The 19,925-nt window shown below is 50.2% G+C and overlaps 1 protein-coding gene across 2 annotated transcripts in view; it reads right to left on the bottom strand.

Annotated features, from left to right (window-relative positions):
• The window catches only part of LOC116466773 (FYVE, RhoGEF and PH domain-containing protein 5), a 124,731-nt gene that overhangs the window by 55,127 nt on the left and 49,679 nt on the right, over window positions 1-19,925 (bottom strand). For both annotated transcript variants that reach the window (XM_032149802.2, XM_058437312.1), the window contains exon 3: window positions 14,126-14,258. In XM_032149802.2, coding sequence (XP_032005693.1) covers window positions 14,126-14,258 — 133 coding nt within the window. The remainder of the gene's footprint in view (window positions 1-14,125; window positions 14,259-19,925) is intronic.

The following is a 19,925-nucleotide window of genomic DNA, read 5'->3' as shown; positions in this document are numbered from 1 at the left end:
ATGTGCTGTTCCCTCTTCTTGCAATGCTCTTCCCCAGATCTTTTCACTTGTATTTTCTGGTTCTTTTAGGTCTCTGCTCAAAAGTCACAACCTCAGCACAGTCATCCATGACTGCCTGACCTAAAGAACACCCCAAATCATTTTCCAACCCGGGGTTTCTCCATCTTGGACTGCTGACATTCTGAAGAATAGTTTTTGCTGTAGAAGCTGTTCTTATGTATTTACAGGATAACCAATGGCATCCCTGACTTCTACCCACTGGATGACAATAGGAGCCTCCACTCCCTCAACCCGCATTGTGACAACCAAAAATGTCTTTAGATACTGCCAAATGTCCTAGGGCTTGGGGTGGTGCAAAACGTCACCCCTGGTTAAGGGCCCCTGCCCCATCTTTATCCTGCTGCGCTTTTCATCAGAGCAGACACACACCAGAGCAGCCTGGGCTTTCCCCTCTGCACTCAGCCTTCCTCACTCTGGATCCTCAGAACGTCGCCACAATGGCACAAAGACAACTATGCTGGAAGTCAAGATGCCTGGATCCTCCCCAAACGAGGCATGGGTGGCTGTGTGACCATGGGCGAGCCCCTCTCAGATGCCTCCGTTTCCTCATCTGGCAAACAGGTGAGCGTTCCTATCCTGCCAGGATGAGATGAGATGATGGATGGCAGCCGTCACACCATACCCAAACTTCTGGAGTTGCCATCATTACCACTGTTACAATCTCCAAGCTGTCGAGGATAGGCTTTTGGTAGGGTCCAGACACGGGCCCCTCTGCACGTCCCACCCAGCCCCTCCTGCTAGACGTGCAGATTCTGGGTGGGACGCACGGGGCAGTCCTGCTTCAGTGACTCTGCGATGATGGATGTGTCTTCGCCAGGCGGCCAACGGGGAGGCCTGGCAGGCTGTATGCCCGAGGCACGCAGAAACTGCTTCTGGGCGTTGCCCAACTGGGCCATTTAATATAGATGTTTGTTTAACCAGGAAATGAACTCCGAGGCTGACGGCAGCGTCCAGGGACAGGCTTCTGGGAACAGGGCTCCTCCCAGGAGCGTGGGGGTTGGGGGTGCCAAGGCCCATGCTATTGCTATGGCATTTCTCAGGCTGAAGCTATGGGTGTTAACATCAGGCCACCTGCCCCTGCCTCAGGCTGTCCCCAGGGCCACTGGCCTCCTCCCTGGTCCCCAGCAAACCAGCTGGTTCAACACTTGGCTATTCTGGGACCCGAGCAGGTCGGGAGGGGTAGTTCTTCCTCCAGGGAACCTCAGTGTTAGACAGTGGGTCACACAAAGAGTCAAGAATCTGGGTCCTCAGTCTCCATGGCTTAGTTTTTCCAACCGTAAAATTGGGTGCTCAGCCTCCTTCTAGGACATCAGTTCCCAAAATACAGCCTGAGAACCTCTGAGTTATGTAAGGTCCTCCCTTTTCCAACTACATATCTGTATGAACCTGGATATTATTCATTTAAGTCAACCAAAACAATTCCAACCAACTGAGTGGGGAAGCGGATAGGTGAATCCAGCTACCTTCTGTTCAGCCAGACATTAATATTTGTAAAATTGTAAAAATGTCACTCTTCTCCCTGTTTTTTCTTGATTGTTTTAGAAAATAGGGGTTTTTTTTTTGCACAAAAGTGCTACTTATATTAACATGTAATGGGTTTGTTATTTTAAAATGCATTAAAAGATGTTTCAAAATTTTCTGATTGACTTTCTAATGTGGTAAACATTGAAGAGATGTGATTCATAGAAACAAAAACTCTTTGGGGACCTTGATCATTTTTAAGAGGGGAGGTGGGTCTGAGACCAAAAAGTTTTGAGAACCACTGTTTCAGAGGTTGTCACACAAAGACAGCAAAGCGTTGTGGGTGGAAAAGCTCTTCGTAATCAGTAAAGAGCTACAGGGGAGTGTAGCATCACTGTATTATTACAGGGGCCAGGGAACCCCAGGCCTTTCAGCCTGTCCCTCAGGATGGTCCCCAAGTATTCCCAGGGTCCACACAATCCTTCCCCACAATGTCCTACCTGTGGGAGAGGAAGGAACAACCTCAAGACGCCTGTCTCGTCGCCTCCCCTCTCTGTGTACAGGCCTCCTGGGTCCACACCTCCTCAGCCTTTAAGATGGCGCAGCCTGATGTTAACAGCCACCTCTTTCTTTCACTGGTCTCTGCCAGTCCTTTGCCAAGCTCCACGCCCCCAAAGCCTCTGTGACTGGCTTGGCACACGCCCCCATCAGTTCACACCTGTCTCCCTGCACCTGTGGTCACTGGGCACTCCAATCTGAATGCCCTGTGCTCGCTTCCTTGAGACCTCCCTCCTCCTCAGATGTCTCTCAGCAGTGTGTTCCTCCACTCCCTCCAGCCCGGGCCTCACCCACACTCCACACTGCTCTGCCTCTGAAGTCCAGGCTTCCCACCTCTCATCTTGGACCCAAGCTCTGACCCTCCCTGTATCATTGACTGACCTGTCTCTCACTCACTCTGAGCTCCAGCCTCCTAGCCATTCCCACAGCCTCCTTCTTCCGTCACCTGCACCCTTGAGTGGCTGCAGAGGCTCCCAGCGCTTACAGAAAGCGGCCCCTGTGGCTCAGCTCAGGGTTGTTCCCAGTCCCCTCTACCACTCCTCCATGCCACATGGAGCTCCAGGTGATCCCTTAAGCCCACCCTATTTTTTCCTACCTCTGGGTGTGTTTGGCTTACACAGTTTCCTGTGCCCAGAATCCCCACAGAGCCTCAATAAACATCTCTAGGTCACAGGCTACATCTGAGGTGTCCCTGATGCCCCATATGCGCCAGCCTCCTCAGCCACGCAGCCCCCCTAAAATAACCCACATCCACACACAAGGAAGGGGCCACCTTCCATGGCTGTTTCAAGCCCTGGGGAAATTTTCCTTATGAGTCTTCTATGTGTTGAGGGTCCCAGGAAGGGGCCAGCTGGAGTATTCTGAAGTCACATCTGGAGACAGGAGAGTGCTCAGAAACCCAGATACATGGGGCACTAGGCTCCAGGAGAACACAGTCTCCAAGTCCCCTGGGGACCACCAGGGCAGGCAGGGAACACAGGTCGGGGTTTCCAGCACAGCCTTCAACAGCTGCTGGAAAACTCAGAGACAGGTACTCAGGGAGAGGTGGCTCACTCTTTATCCCAGCTGTCACCTGTGTTCCTGGTGGCAGCACCGCGGGAAGAGGAGGCAGAGGAGAGTGCGTGCCTGCCAGGACAAGTGAGGGGAGAAGGAGGGACCCAACAGTGGCCCCCTGGCTTCCCCACGACAGCTGGTCAGTTTCCAGATCATGCTGACTAGTCCAGTTCCTGAAGTTAGGCTGGTGTGAGTGTGGGTTTGGCCCAGCTACTTAAAAGACCTTTAATTTTGGAGAGATCTTTGGTTCTGGCTACAGTCTGTAACAAATTTGCAGAAGCAATGGGCTATCTTGGAACACCCTGAATGAGGGATCAGGAGGCCTGACTTCTACTCCTGACTTGGCCTCCAACCTGCTGAATAGCCCTCAGCAAGGAATGAGTGACAAGCTGCAGTTTTCCTTCCAGTGATCTCCTATATCACTGAAACTTCGTTGAACAGTAGCTTGCCACCTCTCCTTCCCTCCACCCCCGGCAACCACTATTCTACTCCTTGCTTCTGTGAATTAGGCTATTTTATTTTTTAGAGACTTAGGGATCTCATTCTGTCACCCAGGCTGGAATGCAATGGCATCTGGGCTCAAGTGATCCTTCAGCCTCAGCCTCCTGAGTAGCTGGGACCACAGGCATGCACGTCATCACACCCAGCTAATTTTTTTATTTTTTATAGAGACGAGGTCTCACTATGTTGCCCAGGCTGGTCTCCAACTCCTGGCCTCAAGTGAACCTCCTGCCTTGGCCTCCCAAAGTGCTGGGAACACAGGCATGAGCCACCATGCCTGGCCCTATATTTTAGACACCTCATGTAAGTGGAATCATGCAGTATTTGTCCATCTGTGACTGGCTTATTTCATTTAGCATCAAGCCCTCCAAGTTCATTCACATTGTTGCAAATGGCAGAATTCTCTTCCTTTTTATGGCTGAATAATATTCCATTGTATACACAGACCACATTTTCCTTATCCACTCACCGAAGGATGGGCATTAAGAGTGTGGATCTGGCCGGGTGTGGTGGCTCACACCTGTAATCCCAGCATTTTGGGAGGCCAAGGCAGGTGGATCACCTGAGGTCAGGAGTTCAAGACCAGCCTGACAAATATGGTGAAACCCCATCTCTACTAAAAATACAAAAATTAGTCTGGCATGGTGGCGTGAGCCTGTAGTCCCAGCTACTCGGGAGGCTGAGGCAGGAGAATCTCTTGAACCCAGGAGGCGGAGGTTGCAGTGAGCCGAGATCACACCACTGCACTCCAGCCTGGGTGACAGAACTGTCTCAAAAAAAAAAAAAAGTGTAGCTCTTACGTTAAACGTTCTTGCCACAGTGAAAAGAAACAGTGGTCTCTAAATGCTCCTTTCAGCTCTCTCACCTTCTGGAATCCTAAGAGAGCGGCTGTGATTGTGATTAGCAGCTCCCCATGTTTGATGGCAGGAAAGGGCCAGTGCTGGCTCAAACAAGACACAGCCCTCCCCATCTCACTTAATTCCAGAAAGGTCCAGCCATGACTTCAAACAGCCGGCTAATGGCTGGATTCTATGCCTTCATCCCATCTGTTCTTGCCTCCTATAAACTTTTCTCCTCCTTTCTAATTAACTACGTTCTGCTCTCTTCCAAGGAGCACTTAGGCCTCACCACCTCCTGGAAGCCTTCCTGACTGCTCTGCCTCTTACAACATAGAACCCTTCCACTGCTCATGGTTTAGTTCACATAGCTGGGCATGAGGGTTGCCCCTGAGACCTAAAAATAAAATCCTAAACTCCTCAACTGACTGAACAAGCCCCCTCTTGATCAAGGGGACCCCAGAAAAACCTTAGGTTGAGTTCCCAGTCATGACGTGATGGGTGGTTGGAACACATCATTATACTCCTTCCCTCTTTCAGTTTAGACACAACATCTGACCAGCACTAATGTTAAAACAGAGATCATAAGACTGACAGAACGGAATCTGTGGCAATAAGATGCCAAATTATAAACAAGACCTAAGGCTGTGCCATGCAAGGGTTAAGCCATGCACCCCACACTTAAAGAATGAATTCTGTTCTCACTGCCATGAGGTTTTTCTTTTTCACCAGCAGCTTAACAAGCACTGGCCTCAAGATAAGCAATGCTGAAACAATTGCAGCTCAGCCACCATCAGACACTGACTAAGCCCCCTGTTCTGCCAGCCAAGCTACAGCTTTGATTGGATTGATTGGACAAGAGACTGATTTCTATGACTTTCTCCTAATAAGAGACCACCCACCATGGACTGACTCTGGCTGGTTTGAGGAGGCTGTGCACTGAGTGCCTTCATGCTGCCCCTGCTTCGTCTTTTGACATATAAGACCTAACTGTAATACATTTAAATGTTAAGTCTCCACCCCAAAGTGAACATGGGACACAGGCAACATGCATGCTTGCTTATCACACGTGCACAATGCCTTCTTTTATGAATATCCATAGCTATTCCTATAACTTGCTGAATATGTAAACTTGTCCAACCCCTGCAGCATAAATTCCTGTCTTACCCCTCCCTCCCTCAAAGCAGGTGCTTTGAGCACCTGCTAAAGGCTTTAGCCAGAGGCTACACTTCCCAGCCCATGAGAACAGCCACCTTACAGGCTGCAACCCCTTATAAGAAATAAAGTCTCTTCTCCAAATTTATAGATCTTGCCATTTTTCAGTTAAATTCCATAACCCTTCCATCTCATGTGCAACCTTGGTTCATTTTTTTAAAATATGACATACAACATTCAGAGAAGTAGATAAAATATGAATATAAAGTTTAAAGATCATCACGTGAATTGCTTTTTCATCCTCCAACTCAACTGTAAGTTCCCCAAAGTTGGGACCCCATTAGCTTCTTCTATGGCATCTCCTAGAGCCGAGGGCACCACGAGTGCTCCACATAGACCGGGTGATTGCTGCACATGGACCAGAGTTCAGACTTCCGTGAGCACACGTGAGTCACTGAGGATCTTGTCAACAGGCAGATCTGGGTTCAACAAGTCTGGGGTGGGAGCTGGGATGCTGTGTTTCTAATGATCCCCCAGATGCTAGGGTGCTGTTGGTCCACATGTGGCACTTTGGCCATAGGCCATGAAGAGAGAGAGAGAGTGACCACCGCCAAGTCAGGAAGGAGAAAGCAAGACTGAGTATCACCTGTGGCTACATCCCAAACACTAGGGCAAAGGGCATGTCTGAGACTTAGCAGAGAGGAAACTCAGCCACAGAACAAGCTCTCCCAGGGCCAGGGGATCCTAATCTGCCCAGCCCTTTGGCCCTGGTTGCCTTCCAGCCCCTCAAGGCTCTCAGCAAGGGGTGTGAGGCATACACGTACCCAGGACACCCTCCAGAACCTTGGAGTCCCTCTTCTCTCTCGTCTCCTCTGAGTTGTGTCTGCCTCCCTCCCTCTCCTCTGTCACCCGTCTTGCAATGTCTCTTGTGTTAGTGTACTGAAATGCAGCACTCTCTGCATGGCTATGGGGGAGCCAGGGTGAAGCAACAGGAATATTACAAATACAGGTTGGACTCCCAGCTCCGCCACTCACTGTGCAGAGTAAGTTACACAGAGCCAAACATGTGTTTTCATTTTATTGAACTGCCGTCAGGCATTCGAGTTTGTTTTTCTTATGTAAATGCAGGAGCTGGGTCTAATGTATTCATTTGTTTATTAACTTATTTGAAGATATTCATTGACTACATCTTAATGTACTAGGCAGCAAGGACGCACCCATGAACAGGATAAACACAGCGTCTGCCCTCCTGGAACGACTGCCAGGGAAAGGCAAACAATGTGCAAGAAAACAGAGAAATAAAGAACAAGACTACAGCATAAGGAAATAGCCAGGAATGCTGTGACAGAGCATGGCAGAAGATCTAGGAGCCCTCTCTGAGGGGGTGACATTCAAATTGAGACCTGTAGCCAGACAGGCAAAGGGCAGGGAGTGCGTTTCTGGTGGAGGAAACTCCAATGGCAAAGGGTCTGAGGTGGGTTTAAGGAGCAGACAGAACTCGTTTTGTATCTTGCATGATGTCTGGTCGAAGAACTAGGTGTCTACTGAATTTTCTTTGATCTGTGATTAAGACATGGTAATAAGAAGATGACAAATCAGGAATTCAGATCTTCCACATCTACTGCTAACATCCAGAATAGCAAACACAGGAAGCAGACAAGCCAGGGATGGGAAGAGGATGAGCTCGGTATGGGATGTGTTGAGTTTGAAACATCTGTGGGGCTTCCAAGAAGGTCCCTAAAGGGCACCAAGAAGCTCAAGTCTGGGGTCAGGCCAGATGGTGTGCTCTGGGATGCCACCTGCGTAGGGCTGGCCATGGCTGGAACGGGCTGCCAGCAAAGAGGACGCAGAATGAGGGATGGGGGCTGGGGGCAGTGGAGCCTTGGGAAATGCCGAAGACAGCAGAGTGGACAGAGTTGCACATTCAGAAACAAAGGAGAACTAGGAGAGGACTGTCAGGCAAGCCCAGGGAAGAGGATGTTCCCAAGGAGGTGAGGCCACCAGGACTGAGGCTCAGGGCTTGTGTAAGAGGGGTCTGAAGTGGACGGCGGAAGGGGGCCTGGCTCCTGGATGTCGGGAGGGTTGTGCAGCACCAGCGACAGCAGTAAGGGAGGCGGAGGAGTGGGGGAGGCTTCAATATGACCATGGCCTGAGGTAAGACCTGACGAATCTCTCCAGCCCCCGCTCCCCCTTCTTTCCCCAACCTCACCTCGCTCCAGCCACAGTGACCTCCGAGGCTCTGGCTCACAGACTCATCCCCGCCCTCCTGCCCTTGCACTGCTCTCCTCTGCCTGGAAGGCTCTGTCCTAGGGCTTCACAGTGCGGGCTCCCTCACACCATTTCGTTCCTGCACAGATGTGTCTTCCTCATCCAAGAGCCCCTCCCTGGGAATTGGAACCCTTCTGCACTATTGGCAGGAATATAAGAAGGTGCAGCTGCTGTGGAAAACTATATGGCGGTTCCTCAAAAAACTAAACACAGAATCGCCATATAATCCAGCAATCCCACTTCAGGGCATATACTTACAAGAACTGAAAGCAGGGTCTTAGAGAGATCTGTGCACCCACATTCACAGCAGTACCATTCGCAACAGCCAAGAGGTGAAAGCAACCCATGCATCTGTCAATCAATGAAGGGGCAAACAAAATACAGTCCACCCATACAATGGAATCGAACTCAGTATTAAAGGGGAAGGAATTCCGACCCATGCTACAGAGTGGATGAACCTTGAGGACATTATGCTAAGTGAATAAGCCACTCATGAAAGAATGAATACTGCAGGATTCCACTCATGTGAAGTCCCTAGAGTAACTGAACTCACAGAGACAGAAAGTGGAACAGTGGCTGCCAGGCGATAGGGGAGGAGGAATGGGGAGTCAGTGTCTAAAGGGGGCAGAGTTTCAGTTTGGGAAGAGGAAAAAACTCTGGAAATGAATGGTGTTGATGGCTGCATGGCAATGTAATGTGCTTCATGCCACTGCACTGCACACTTAAAAATGGTTACGATGGTGGATTTTACGTTATGTGTATTTTCCCACAATTTTTTAAAAATGGAAAAATGAAGGCATTCTGTGTCTAAGATGCCCCCACCCCCAATCCCAGGAGCTCTGTTCCCCACGACCATAGCCAGTTTTTGTGTTTGTTTTTTGTTTTGTTGTTGTTGTCTTAAGACAGAGTCTTGCTCTGTCGCCCAGGTTGGAGTGCAGTGGCACGATCTTGGCTCACTGCAACCTCTGCCTCCTGGGTTCAAGCAATTCTCCTGCCTCAGCCTCCAAAGTAGCTGGGACTATAGGCACGTGCCACCAGGTCCAGCTAATTTTTTGTATTTTTAGTAGAGACGGTGTTTGACCATGTGAGCCAGGATGGTCCCGATCTCCTGACCTCGTGATCCGCCCACCTCGGCCTCCCAAAGTGCTGGGATTACAGGCGTGAGCCACTGTGCCTGGCAGTCAGTTTGTTTTTTACAGCACTTGTTACCACCTAATCCCACCTTAGGAGTTTTCTGGTTTCCCTTCCATCCCCTTCTCTAGAATGTGAAACTCCAACAGGGCAGGCAGGGACTGGTCTGACTTGTCACTGCTGTGTCTTCAGCCCTTAAAAGGGTGCTTGCATGTTGGTCCTCCCTGACAATGAGCCAGGCACAGAGTAGACGCTCAGTACATACTTACTGAATAAATAAGTTTCTGTGGAAGAAGAGGAGGGACCGGGAGTAACTCAGTGAAGACGCAGACAGAAGAGAGGCAGACAGTGGAGAAAGTTCATGTTCACTAGGAGATGAGTATTGTTTTCTGAGAGTGGGAAGCACAGGCTGTGGTTCAGAGCCCCTTCCTCGGGGCCCAGGTGAAGCAAGCATTTGCAGTGGAGCCAGTGTGCAGCTGTGCATCTAGGTATAGAAGTCCATAGCACAGAGAAAGTGCACGGTGGTGTTTAATGCCAGCTGGGGACTGGTCCAATGGCAACAACCAGGGCTCAGGTGGACCCTTTAATTGGGGGCAGATGGTCAAGACGAGGCTACAGGTGCAAGGACCAGGGACACAGGTCAGCCGGCCCGGCAAGAGCAGAGCTCTGGGCATGTGGGCCCGGCTGGGCAGGAGCAGACCTGCCACAGAGGGCGTGACAACAGCAAGGGTCTGTTCCAGAAACAAGCCAGACTGGGAAACAAATGTGGCCATGAGATTCAGGTGAGGGAGGGGGTTCCTGGGAGGGGCCACTGGCTACTGGGCTGGTCTCAGGGGAGCTGGTATTTAGCCTGAAAAGGCCCCATTAGACTCATTGTCAGGGAGAGCCAACACATCAGCGAGTCTTTGAATGTCTCCTTTCATAAGGAGAGCTATTTTTAAGTCTTTCTTGCTTTCCTTCTCTCCCTCCCTCTTTCCTTCCACCTACAGCCTTTGTGTGTCTACAAGTGGGAGCGAGGAGAGGTCAGACATGTGGGTGGACCAGTGGGGCTCAGCCTCCTGTCCTGCTCCCAAAACCTCTCCCATCATGACTTGGCTGCCCCAAAACATCCAGGAAGGGTAGGGCTCACTAATGTACCCTCAAACACACCTCCCAGGGCCCACGGGGTGACCACTCCTCACTCACACCTTCCCTGGTCTGCTCTTCTGAGGTGGCAGAGACAGAAAATCTTGCTCCCACGTCCCACACAATGTGACTAGGGCATGGAGATGAGAGGTCTTTGCCTTTTGGAGAAACTGAATTCTCAGCCATAGTGGAGGACAAATGAGGATGGAGACATGACCCTTCTCCCCACGCCCACCCTACCAAAAATCTTCCTGCAGAAAAGAGGTAGGGAAGGTCACTCACTCGGGAAACCTCCCTTCCCATCTCCACAGTGGTTCCGTGGTTGGGGAGCTCTGGGCACAAAGGGTGGCCAGGGAGTCTGCTGTCACAGCTTGTTGGGGGGCTGTTACATGGCAGTGGATATGGAGATTTAAAATGTGCCTGCTCTGGCCGGGCGCGGTGGCTCACGCTTGTAATCCCAGCACTTTGGGAGGCCCAGGTGGGCGGATCACAAGGTCAGGAGATCGAGACCACGGTGAAACCCCGTCTCTACTAAAAATACAAAAAAAAAAAAAATTAGCCAGGCGTGGTGGCGGGCGCCTGTAGTCCCAGCTACTCACAGAGGCGGAGGCAGGAGAATGGCGTGAACCTGGGAGGCGGAGCTTGCAGTGAGCCGAGATTGCACCACTGCACTCCAGCCTGGGCGACAGAGCGAGACTCCGTCTCAAAAAAAAAAAAAATGTGCCTGCTCTCTGGTCCATTGATTGCCTTCTGGGATCTACCCTTCAGAAAATCTTTTATGTGCATAAGGAGGTGTGTAAACAAGTTCACTGCAATGCTGATGGAACTAGAAACACTGTAAGCATACTGCAGCGAGGAGATGGCTAAATAAACCACAGCACATCTGGAAAATGGAATACTATGCAGCCAGAAAAACATTTAACTCAGAACTCTATGTATCAATGTGGAAATACCTCTGGGATATTACTGAAGGAACCCAACTAAGTTACTCCAGGTTTCTTATAGTTTGATATCATATATGTAAAAATAACAAATCCACAAAACAATACACTGTGTGGTTAAGGGAATGGGGAATAGGAATGAGAGTTCGAGGGGATTTCACCCTCATCTGCAGTGACTTACATGTTCCGTGGAAGAGCATGCCTCGTGCAATTAAAGTGTAGGTTTTGACTTCAATTCTGGTATATAATGCAAGCCTCATAAAGAAGAATGAGGGGCAGGAGGGCAGGGATGTCCAACCCTATGGCTGATGAGAAGTCTGGACTCTAGAGAGTGAACTGATCTGCTGGAAAGATGAGCCTAGACTCACCCACCCCCTCCCTGCTCTTGGGATGACCAGATGCTCCTGCCTCTGACCCTGGCCCTGTTCTGGCTGGCCACAGGCTCTGCCTGGCTCTGGCCCCCACAGGACACATGAAAGATCCCTGTCCAAGGCAGGGCTGCCCCAGCCTCATGACCCCAGTGCGTCACTGCTGAGTCCCAATTGAACTTGGGCAGGTTGCTTCCCTGTTCAGGCTCCCAGTCTCAATCAAAAGCTCTGACCTTTGTATGCTTTTTTATTGAGTGGTAGGCATTGTTCTAGGTCTCCTTAGACTTATTTACCTTCGTAACTATTCTGAAGCAGGTACTATTACTACTATCCCAACCTTACAGATGGGGAATCCTATGAGCAGAGTGGTCAGGAAGTTGCCCAAGTCACTCAGCCAGCAAGGGACAAAGCTGAGTCTGAACTTCTTAGTCTCTAGGCTGCTCTACCTCTTGCTAGCTCCTTATTCCTGGGAGTGTCCAAGCAGTGGCCAGGAGACCAGATCCTGGGTAATAGCCAATGTCCAGGGCCCCAAAATTGCACATTCACACCTTTAGAATGGTCCTGAGCAGGACAGGCCCTCTCTTCCCATACTCCCCCTCTGTCTCAAGGATTCAGAAACAATAGATAATTATTACACCCCTATTGTATGGCCAGCACTCTCACATTTGTGTTCCCATTCAACCCTCCCACAGCCCCACAGTTACTATTAGTGCTCTCTTTCAGAGATGGGGAATGACTGGACTGCAGTGACACAGCCGGAAAAAGAGATGTGGGGGGTCCCAGAGGAGGGTTTAACAGAGAACTCAGTGACCGTGGTGGGGTACATCACAAGGAGGGGAACTCTGAGGTACAGAGAGTTGTACACGGTGGGCTCCACTGCTCCATCAGCCCTCCGACGTTCTTGCGGCCAGTACCCAATTCCTGGTTTCAGGGTGGGGAACAAATCTCTGACGGCAACTATCTCTTTCTGCTCCCAGATTCCATGACCTCAGGGATGCCCAGAAAAGCCAAAATCATCTTTAAATGGGCACGACTAACTCAAGGCTCTCCTCCCTTCTCCACAAGGAGACAACATTCCTTCTCGGGAGAGGGGGAGGAGTGGAGGGGTCAGAGAAGGCCCGCAGTGATAGACAGCACTGGACTTGGAGCCAGCCAGAGCTGTGCTTGAGACCTGACCCCTTCATTCACTAGCTGTGTGGCCTTGGGCAAGTTACTTAACCTCTCAGAACCTCTGTGTCCTCAACTGTAAAACAGGGATAACGGTGCCAACTTTGAAGTTGTTGTAAGGAGTCAAGATGACAAACATGGACAACCTCAGGACAGTGCCAGATACATGGCTCAGTACCTAGAGAGGAAGAGGCAGCAGGGAGATGAGAGGGGAAGGGGACAGGGAGGGTGTGAAGGAGCCACTGGAGAGAGAAGGGACTGCGGGGGAAGAGGCAGGAGAAGAGGGGAGTAACTCTCTTGAGGGCTCCTGTAGCACTTGGTAGGTAACTTTATGAAAACACAGTCCAGAGAGATCAATGGACTTTTAAAAGAAATCACCTTTATGGAAAGAAAATGAGACATCCCCATTTGGCTAATGCTTGGTAAGTGTCAGGCACCTGTGCTGAGTACATCCACTTGCAATGGTCTTTAATCAATGTGGCAAAACTAACCTAGGCTTGGAAGGGGAGGATGATGGGGAGTGGGAGGCAGGTGCAGAAAAAGGTGCTGAGGTCTGTTGGGAAGCAGGGGAATGGGGCACTTCACCCTCTGCCTCTCCAGTCACCTCTCAACATGCAGGCATGGCCTGGAAGATGGGTGGGGTGGGTGGGGGCATTTCACCCTTCCTAGCCCATTTCCCTGCAGTGGTCGTGTCCCCTGCAGAGCAAATGCCTGAGCCCCATATTGCCCCGTGATGTTTCCTGGGATGCCACCTACCAGCCACGTGCCCTAGGCCGGTTCTTCACCTCTGCCTGTTTCTGCAAATGTACATTGTGGGAAGGGATTCATGACTCCGAGAAGGGGTGTATGGAAGGGCTGGGACTGTCTGTGAGTGGGTGAAGGCCGGCTCACCATGAGTGTCCAATAGAGAGCGTATATTACCCCCATCAGCACTGATGCACCTGTGCCCAGCAATGAGGTCTGGGTCTTCACTGTGACGTGGCCCCCAACTCACCATCAGCCTCTAGACAGCAACCTCCCTCCAGCAACTCCATCCCCTCACAGCACTGCTGCAGGGCCAGAGAAACCAGCTTTCATCTAAAACTGTTTTCAGTTCACAAAATTCCCTTATAGCCTTTAACACATCTCACCCTCATGATTTCCACTTCACAGAAGAGGAAACCGAGGCCCAGGGTGTCCAAGGTCATTAGAAGCTAGGCTGGTCTTCATTCAAATTAGGCAGCTCTATTCCACATCATCCACAAAGGCTCCAGAAAGCCCCAAACTTCGTCAGACTCCAGTGGATACCAGCACGAGCAGGTGCCCTTGCATCACCGAGGCCGGTCCCCAGAAGGCAATGCTTCCTAGAGCCCTGATGCTGACTGTCTCAGCCCCTACATCCAGCTGGGGCCAGCTATCTGCAAACAGCTCCCTCCGCACCAAGGGAAGGAGCAGATCTGTTACAGCCATCTCTCCACCTTCATGTCTCTGATGCCCACGGCCTACCTGTGGGGTGCCCTACCTTGTGGGTGAGGCTGGGGTCTCTTGAAGCACTGTCCTCCTCCTCCGAGCTTCTCTGCTCTTCATCCGACGTAAGGTCCTCTTTGGGGGCTGCCGACGAGATGGGACAGACTTTGTAGGGCTCTGTGTAGGCGCTGGGTCAGAGCAGGGGAAAGAAGGGTTAGAGCTTTTTGTTTAGCAGAGGCAAAGTGAACCTACCAGGGGTCCCATTCGTGCCATGGGGACAGAAAATGAGTAGCAAGACTCAGGCACAAACTTCCTACTTCCCCACCCCCAGCCATCCTGGCTTCCATTTGGAGCCCTGAACACACCAGGCTCTTGCTGCCCAGTGCCTTTGCACACGTTAAGGCAGACTCACTTCCCTGCAGACAGGGGGCAGGCTCCCCTGCCAAAGGAAGGCCCGAATAACTCAGGATGCGGGCAGGAGATGTTGAATCTGGGTGGTCTGGGATCTGGACTGGCCTGGTCAGGCAGCAGGTTAGTCCTTAAGGTGGCCGTGTGCTCTAGGCCTGAGTAAGGGATGCAATGATGTGGTAGACAGAATCCAGGACGTGTGTTCCAGCCCCTAGTCCCGGCCTTGCCATCGGCTAGATTGCAGACAAGACATAGCTCAGGGCATCAGTTCCTACTCAGCTGCACAGCAACAAGGATTCCTGTCTCACCTTCTTGGCAGGTGATGTGAGCATCACAGCTCATCTAGGTGTGACAGTCTCATATCTCTATGCCTGTGACTACTCCACAGGCATTGCCAGTAAATAATGAACACAGCAGTCAGTACATATTTACTGATTGTCTGCTTTAAGCAGGTATGGGCTAGACATCGAGTAAAACACTGGTGAGTGAAGCAGACACGGTCCCTGTCCTCAAATGTGAACAACTCGTGCACAATCACAAACTGTGATCCCCAAAGCGGGGGCTCTCAGCCCTTCTCTCTACACAGCAGACTGATTATTCCACAAGACTGTGCCCTTCTCCTGCCCAAAAACCTTCAGTGGCTCCCTCTTGCCATTGGCAATGTGGCCCCAGACAACTCACAAACCTTTCTTCCTACTCAAAATTTGGTCGTATTAAATCCTTACCAAATACTCCTGCCCTCTGGGAATGCCTGGATGAGATACTGGAATGACTGACGGATGGCAGGACGGAAGGGAGCAGCCACTTCCTGGACTGCCTGGGCCAAGCCTTCCCTCAGGCCCTGGCCCAGGCAGGAGGAAGCCAGGCGGGTGGGGGACATCAGGGGAGGAGAAACAGCCTTAGGGAATAGCTGAGCTAGGAGCCTATCCTGGAGCTCCTCAAGTATCCTTCATAGGAGCCAGAACCACAGATACCTAACCCCAGAGTACCTGTAGCCTAAGCAGCTTGGGGTTCTGCCAAGGCCAGAGTAGGGTCCCCTGCTCCACAAGGGGCTATAGGGCCAGACAGAGCAAGGACAAGGTGGCCTGTCTCTGCCCGGGCCTCCACTGACATAATGGGTTGGAGGTGGGGACTGTGGCTGCACACTTGTATACAGAGGCAAACCCAGTCCTCACCAAGGTTGAGCCAGACTCAACCTACTAGCCAACAGGCTACCCTCTGGTCAGACCTCTTTCTTCTTCCTTTTCAAAAACATTGCTTTTTGGCCTTTTCTTTCAAATGATGAGGTGTTTTACAACAAGCCATATAGCTACTACCAAGGTATACAAAGAAATAACACCCCGCCAGGCTTGCTGAGGTGTGCCAAAGCCTCCCTCCTGCCCCAGGGTCACCTCCACCTCCACTGCAAGTCACCATGCTGCCAAGGGCCACCAGCTCCCTCCACTGAGGAGCGGTCCCCAGCCTAACGGTCAGGGACAACTCACCTGCTCGGCAGAGCTCAGATCAGGCTCAGTAAAGTGACTACATGGACTGGTCTCACTCCCCTCCCTCCAGAGCTGCCTGCATCAATTTGCAACCCTTTTTCCAGCAGACTTGGAATGGAGTCCTTCTCTCCTGAGAGAAACAGCCACCTCAGGCAGCAGGAGCAGGTGGTGCTCTATCCAGGATAGGCAGTAAGGATGAGGGACGCAGCAGTTAGCAGCGCTACTACTCCTCCTCCACATCCAAAAGGAAGGTGCATGCCAGGCAGAAAGCCAGAAACCCGAGCGTCTCCTAAAACAGCCACTACGTGAGCGTCAGGCTTACCTTCCTCCCGGGCTTACCTTCAAATACCTCCCAACCATACATCTAGCATCTCTAGCACAGCCTCTGCTGGCCAGGCCACCTCCTGCCTGAACATCTGTAACTGGTGCCTTCCTGAGCTCTCTGACTTCACCCTGGCTGCCACCCAATCTGTTCTCCACCCAGTGGCCATAGTGACCATCTCAAAACCCAATCTGATCGTGCTGTCCCCTGGCTTAACTTCTTCAGGGGCATTCCAGGGCTGCTGGGATTTGGCCCCAAGAGCTCAGCCTGTCTAGCAAGCCTGCGGGACCTGGGGAGGGCAAACTGGGTGCCCTCAGCTCCTGCTGCTGCTGCTGTGGTCTCCCCAGCATCAGATGCTGCTGGGCATCACAGAACCTGGGGGCTCTGCCTCAAGCCAAGCAGGGGGTGGTTTCCATGAAGCAGAGCCATGGGTGACATGGGGGAGAGGGCTCACGGAAGCCAAACCCCTGGAGAGGGGAAGGAGATAGCTCGAGGTCATGCGGCAAATCTGAGCTGACATACGCTGCCTCTGAAGGTGCCTCTCTCCGTGCTTGGTCCCTTTTAGAGACCTGAGAGCAGATGCAGTCGGGGCCTGTCAGTGCACTGATATGTGGAGTTGGGTCTTGGGTGGGCCTTTGCTTTTGTTGTTATTTTACTTCTGAAAGTCAGTGGAGTGCGGAGATGAGGGCTCATGCTCTCGAGTTAGGCTTCCTGGGTTCAGATTCTGGCTTGGCTATTTGTTGGCTGTGTTTAACTTCTCCAAGCCTCAGCAGTGCTCAATTCACAGTGAGTTACATAACATCAGACATTCAGAATAGTGCCCAACACATGACAACTCAGTAAACGTCAGCTTTCTTCATGATCAGCTCTGTATTCTCCTGTCTCTTCCTGTCTTTGTGCTTCCCAAACCCGAGCCACTCCCCCGTCTTCAGCGTGGCCTTTGCTGCCTCCAGCTGTTCTATCATTTGCCTCACGTTTTCTTTAAGTCAACTCATTTATAACACTTGCTACCAACTCTGGCCTCATCCTAAGTGATAATACCTGTGAGGTCATACGGTGTATTCTTTTAACACTGTATTTTTAAATGTATTATTATTTTTAGACACAGGGTCTTGCTCTGCTGCCTGAGCTGGAGTGCACTGGTATGATCATAGCTCACTGCAGCCTCGACCTCCTGGGCTCATGCAATCCTCCCGCCACAGCCTCTCTAGTAGTTAAGGACTACAGGCACACACCACCATGTTCAGCTAATTTTTAATTTTTTTTTTTTTTAAAAAGGGGTCTCACTATGTTGGCCACACTGGACTCTAACTCCTGGGTTCAAGCAATCCTCCCACCTCAGCATCCCCAGTAGCTGGAATTATAGGTATATGCCACCACACCCGGACCCTTTTAATACTTTAAAATAAACCGTATAATTATTAAATTATAATAATGTGTTTGACTAAAGTTATCTTGCTCACATTGGAGGTGCACAGACCTCACAGATGAACCTGGTTACTTCTGATCCTCAATTCAGCCTCAGCCATGGCAGTTGTGGAGCCCATGCAGATGGCCCTCTTCTTGTTCTACTTCTTTATCTGATTCTGTTTTCCAGAAAGATCACTAAAACAGATGTTAGGGGCAAAGGTTCAGGCGCTCTGATATTTCTGACTCATTTATTTCACTGTCCTATTTAGGAATTATGAGTACAACAAATAGGGATTAGTCACCATTAGAAATGTGCTGGTTCCTGCCTTCAGGAAAGTGAAAGACGTTTAGGTTCTCAGCACTTAAAGGAAGCCCCCTTGAAGCCCAGAGAGTGGACAAACCAGACTCATTGATGGGGCCATTGGGCCACGGTCCATGGACAAGACATTCCTGTGGGCCAGAGCCATGGCATACCTACGGGTGTCAAAATGTGGACTTGTGGGGTCTCACCCCCTGCCAAAAGCCAAGCCAGTCCCACTCCTGTCATTGGGCGTTTCTTCCCATTCCCTGCTCCCAGATGCACTTCCCCTCCTCCCTTGACCCCCTCCTGTGTTTTGAATTTCTGTTCACTTAGAATTGTAAACGTTTAGTTGTGACCATAACGTACTGTTTGGGTCAGTGTCCCTTTCCAATGCATACTAATATGTTGCGAGAAGTCAGGGACCCCAAACGGAGGGACCGGCTGAAGCCACGGCAGAAGAACGTGAATTGTGAAGATTTCATGGACATTTATTAGTTCCCCAAATTAATACTTTTATAATTTCTTACGCCTGTCTTTACTGCAATCTCTAAACACAAATTGTAAAGATTTCATGGACACTTATCACTTCCCCATCAATACCCTTGTGATTTCCTATGCCTGTCTTTACTTTAATCTCTTAATCTTGTCAGCTAAGGAGGATGTATGTCGCCGCAGGACCATGTGATAATTGCATTAACTGCACAAATTGTACAGCATGTGTGTTTGCGCAATATGAAATCTGGGCACCTTGAAAAAAGAACAGGATAACAGCAATTGTTCAGGGAATAAGAGAGATAACCTTAAACACTGACCGCCAGTGAGCTGGACGGAACAGAGCCATATTTCTCTTCTTTCAAAAGCAAATGGGAGAAATATCGCTGAATTCTTTTTCTCAGCAAGGAACATCCCTGAGAAAGAGAATACACGCCTGGAGGTATAGGCCTATGAACGGCCCCCCAAGGTGCGCCTGTCTTTTATGGTCGAGACTGCAGGGGTGAAATAGACCCCAGTCTCTCATAGCGCTCCCAGGCTTATTAGGAAGAGGAAATTCCTGCCTAATAAATTTTGGTCAGACTGGTTGATCTCAAAACCCTGTCTCCTGATAAGATGTTATCAATGACAATGGTGCCTGAAACTTCATTAGCAATTTTAATTTCGCCTCGGTCCTGTGGTCCTGTGATCCCGCCCTGCCTCCACTTGCCTTGTGATATTCTATTACCTTGTAAAGCACTTGATGTCTGTGATCCACACCTATTCGCACACTCCCTCCCCTTTTGAAAATCCCTAATAAAAACTTGCTGGTTTTTGTGGCTTGTGGGGCATCACGGAACCTACCAACATGTGATGTCTCTCCTGGACGCCCAGCTTTAAAATTTCTCTCTTTTGTACTCTGTCCCTTTATTTCTCAAGCCAGCCGACACTTAGGAAAATAGAAAAGAACCTACGTGAATATCGGGGAAGATTCCCCGATACTAATATATTATAGTTATCGTATATGAATATATTTAATGACATGGAAAAAGTTGTGGATTTTCTTTTTTAAGTTTCTTTCCCTTTTTGGGGGGGAGTGGTTCAAGCTGTAATGGACCCAGATGGAACTTATAACGTGGGCCCCACGTGACAGAACCAAATTCATGTATCACTAAATAAAATCTTGTACACTGAGGTATAAAAAAAAGAAGAAGAAGAAGAAGAAATGTGCTTTTACTGTTGATCAAGGGGTACAAAGTTTCAAACAGGCATGAGGAATGGGTTTTGAGACTACTGCATAGCAGGGTGACTGCAGACAATAACAAGTATTACATATTTCAAAATAACTAAGAGTAACTTTTCTCTCTCTCTCTCTTTCTTTTGAGTACAAGGGTAACTTTTCTTTCTTTCTTTTTTCAATTTATTTTATTTTTTTGGGGGGGGGGGTGGTCTCACTCTG

This window comes from Hylobates moloch, unplaced genomic scaffold (assembly GCF_009828535.3).
Source record: "Hylobates moloch isolate HMO894 unplaced genomic scaffold, HMol_V3 SCAFFOLD_4, whole genome shotgun sequence".
NCBI classification, from domain to species: domain Eukaryota; kingdom Metazoa; phylum Chordata; class Mammalia; order Primates; family Hylobatidae; genus Hylobates; species Hylobates moloch.
The sequence above is the reverse complement of the archived record's forward strand: the minus strand, read 5'-3'. Positions and strand labels throughout refer to the sequence as shown.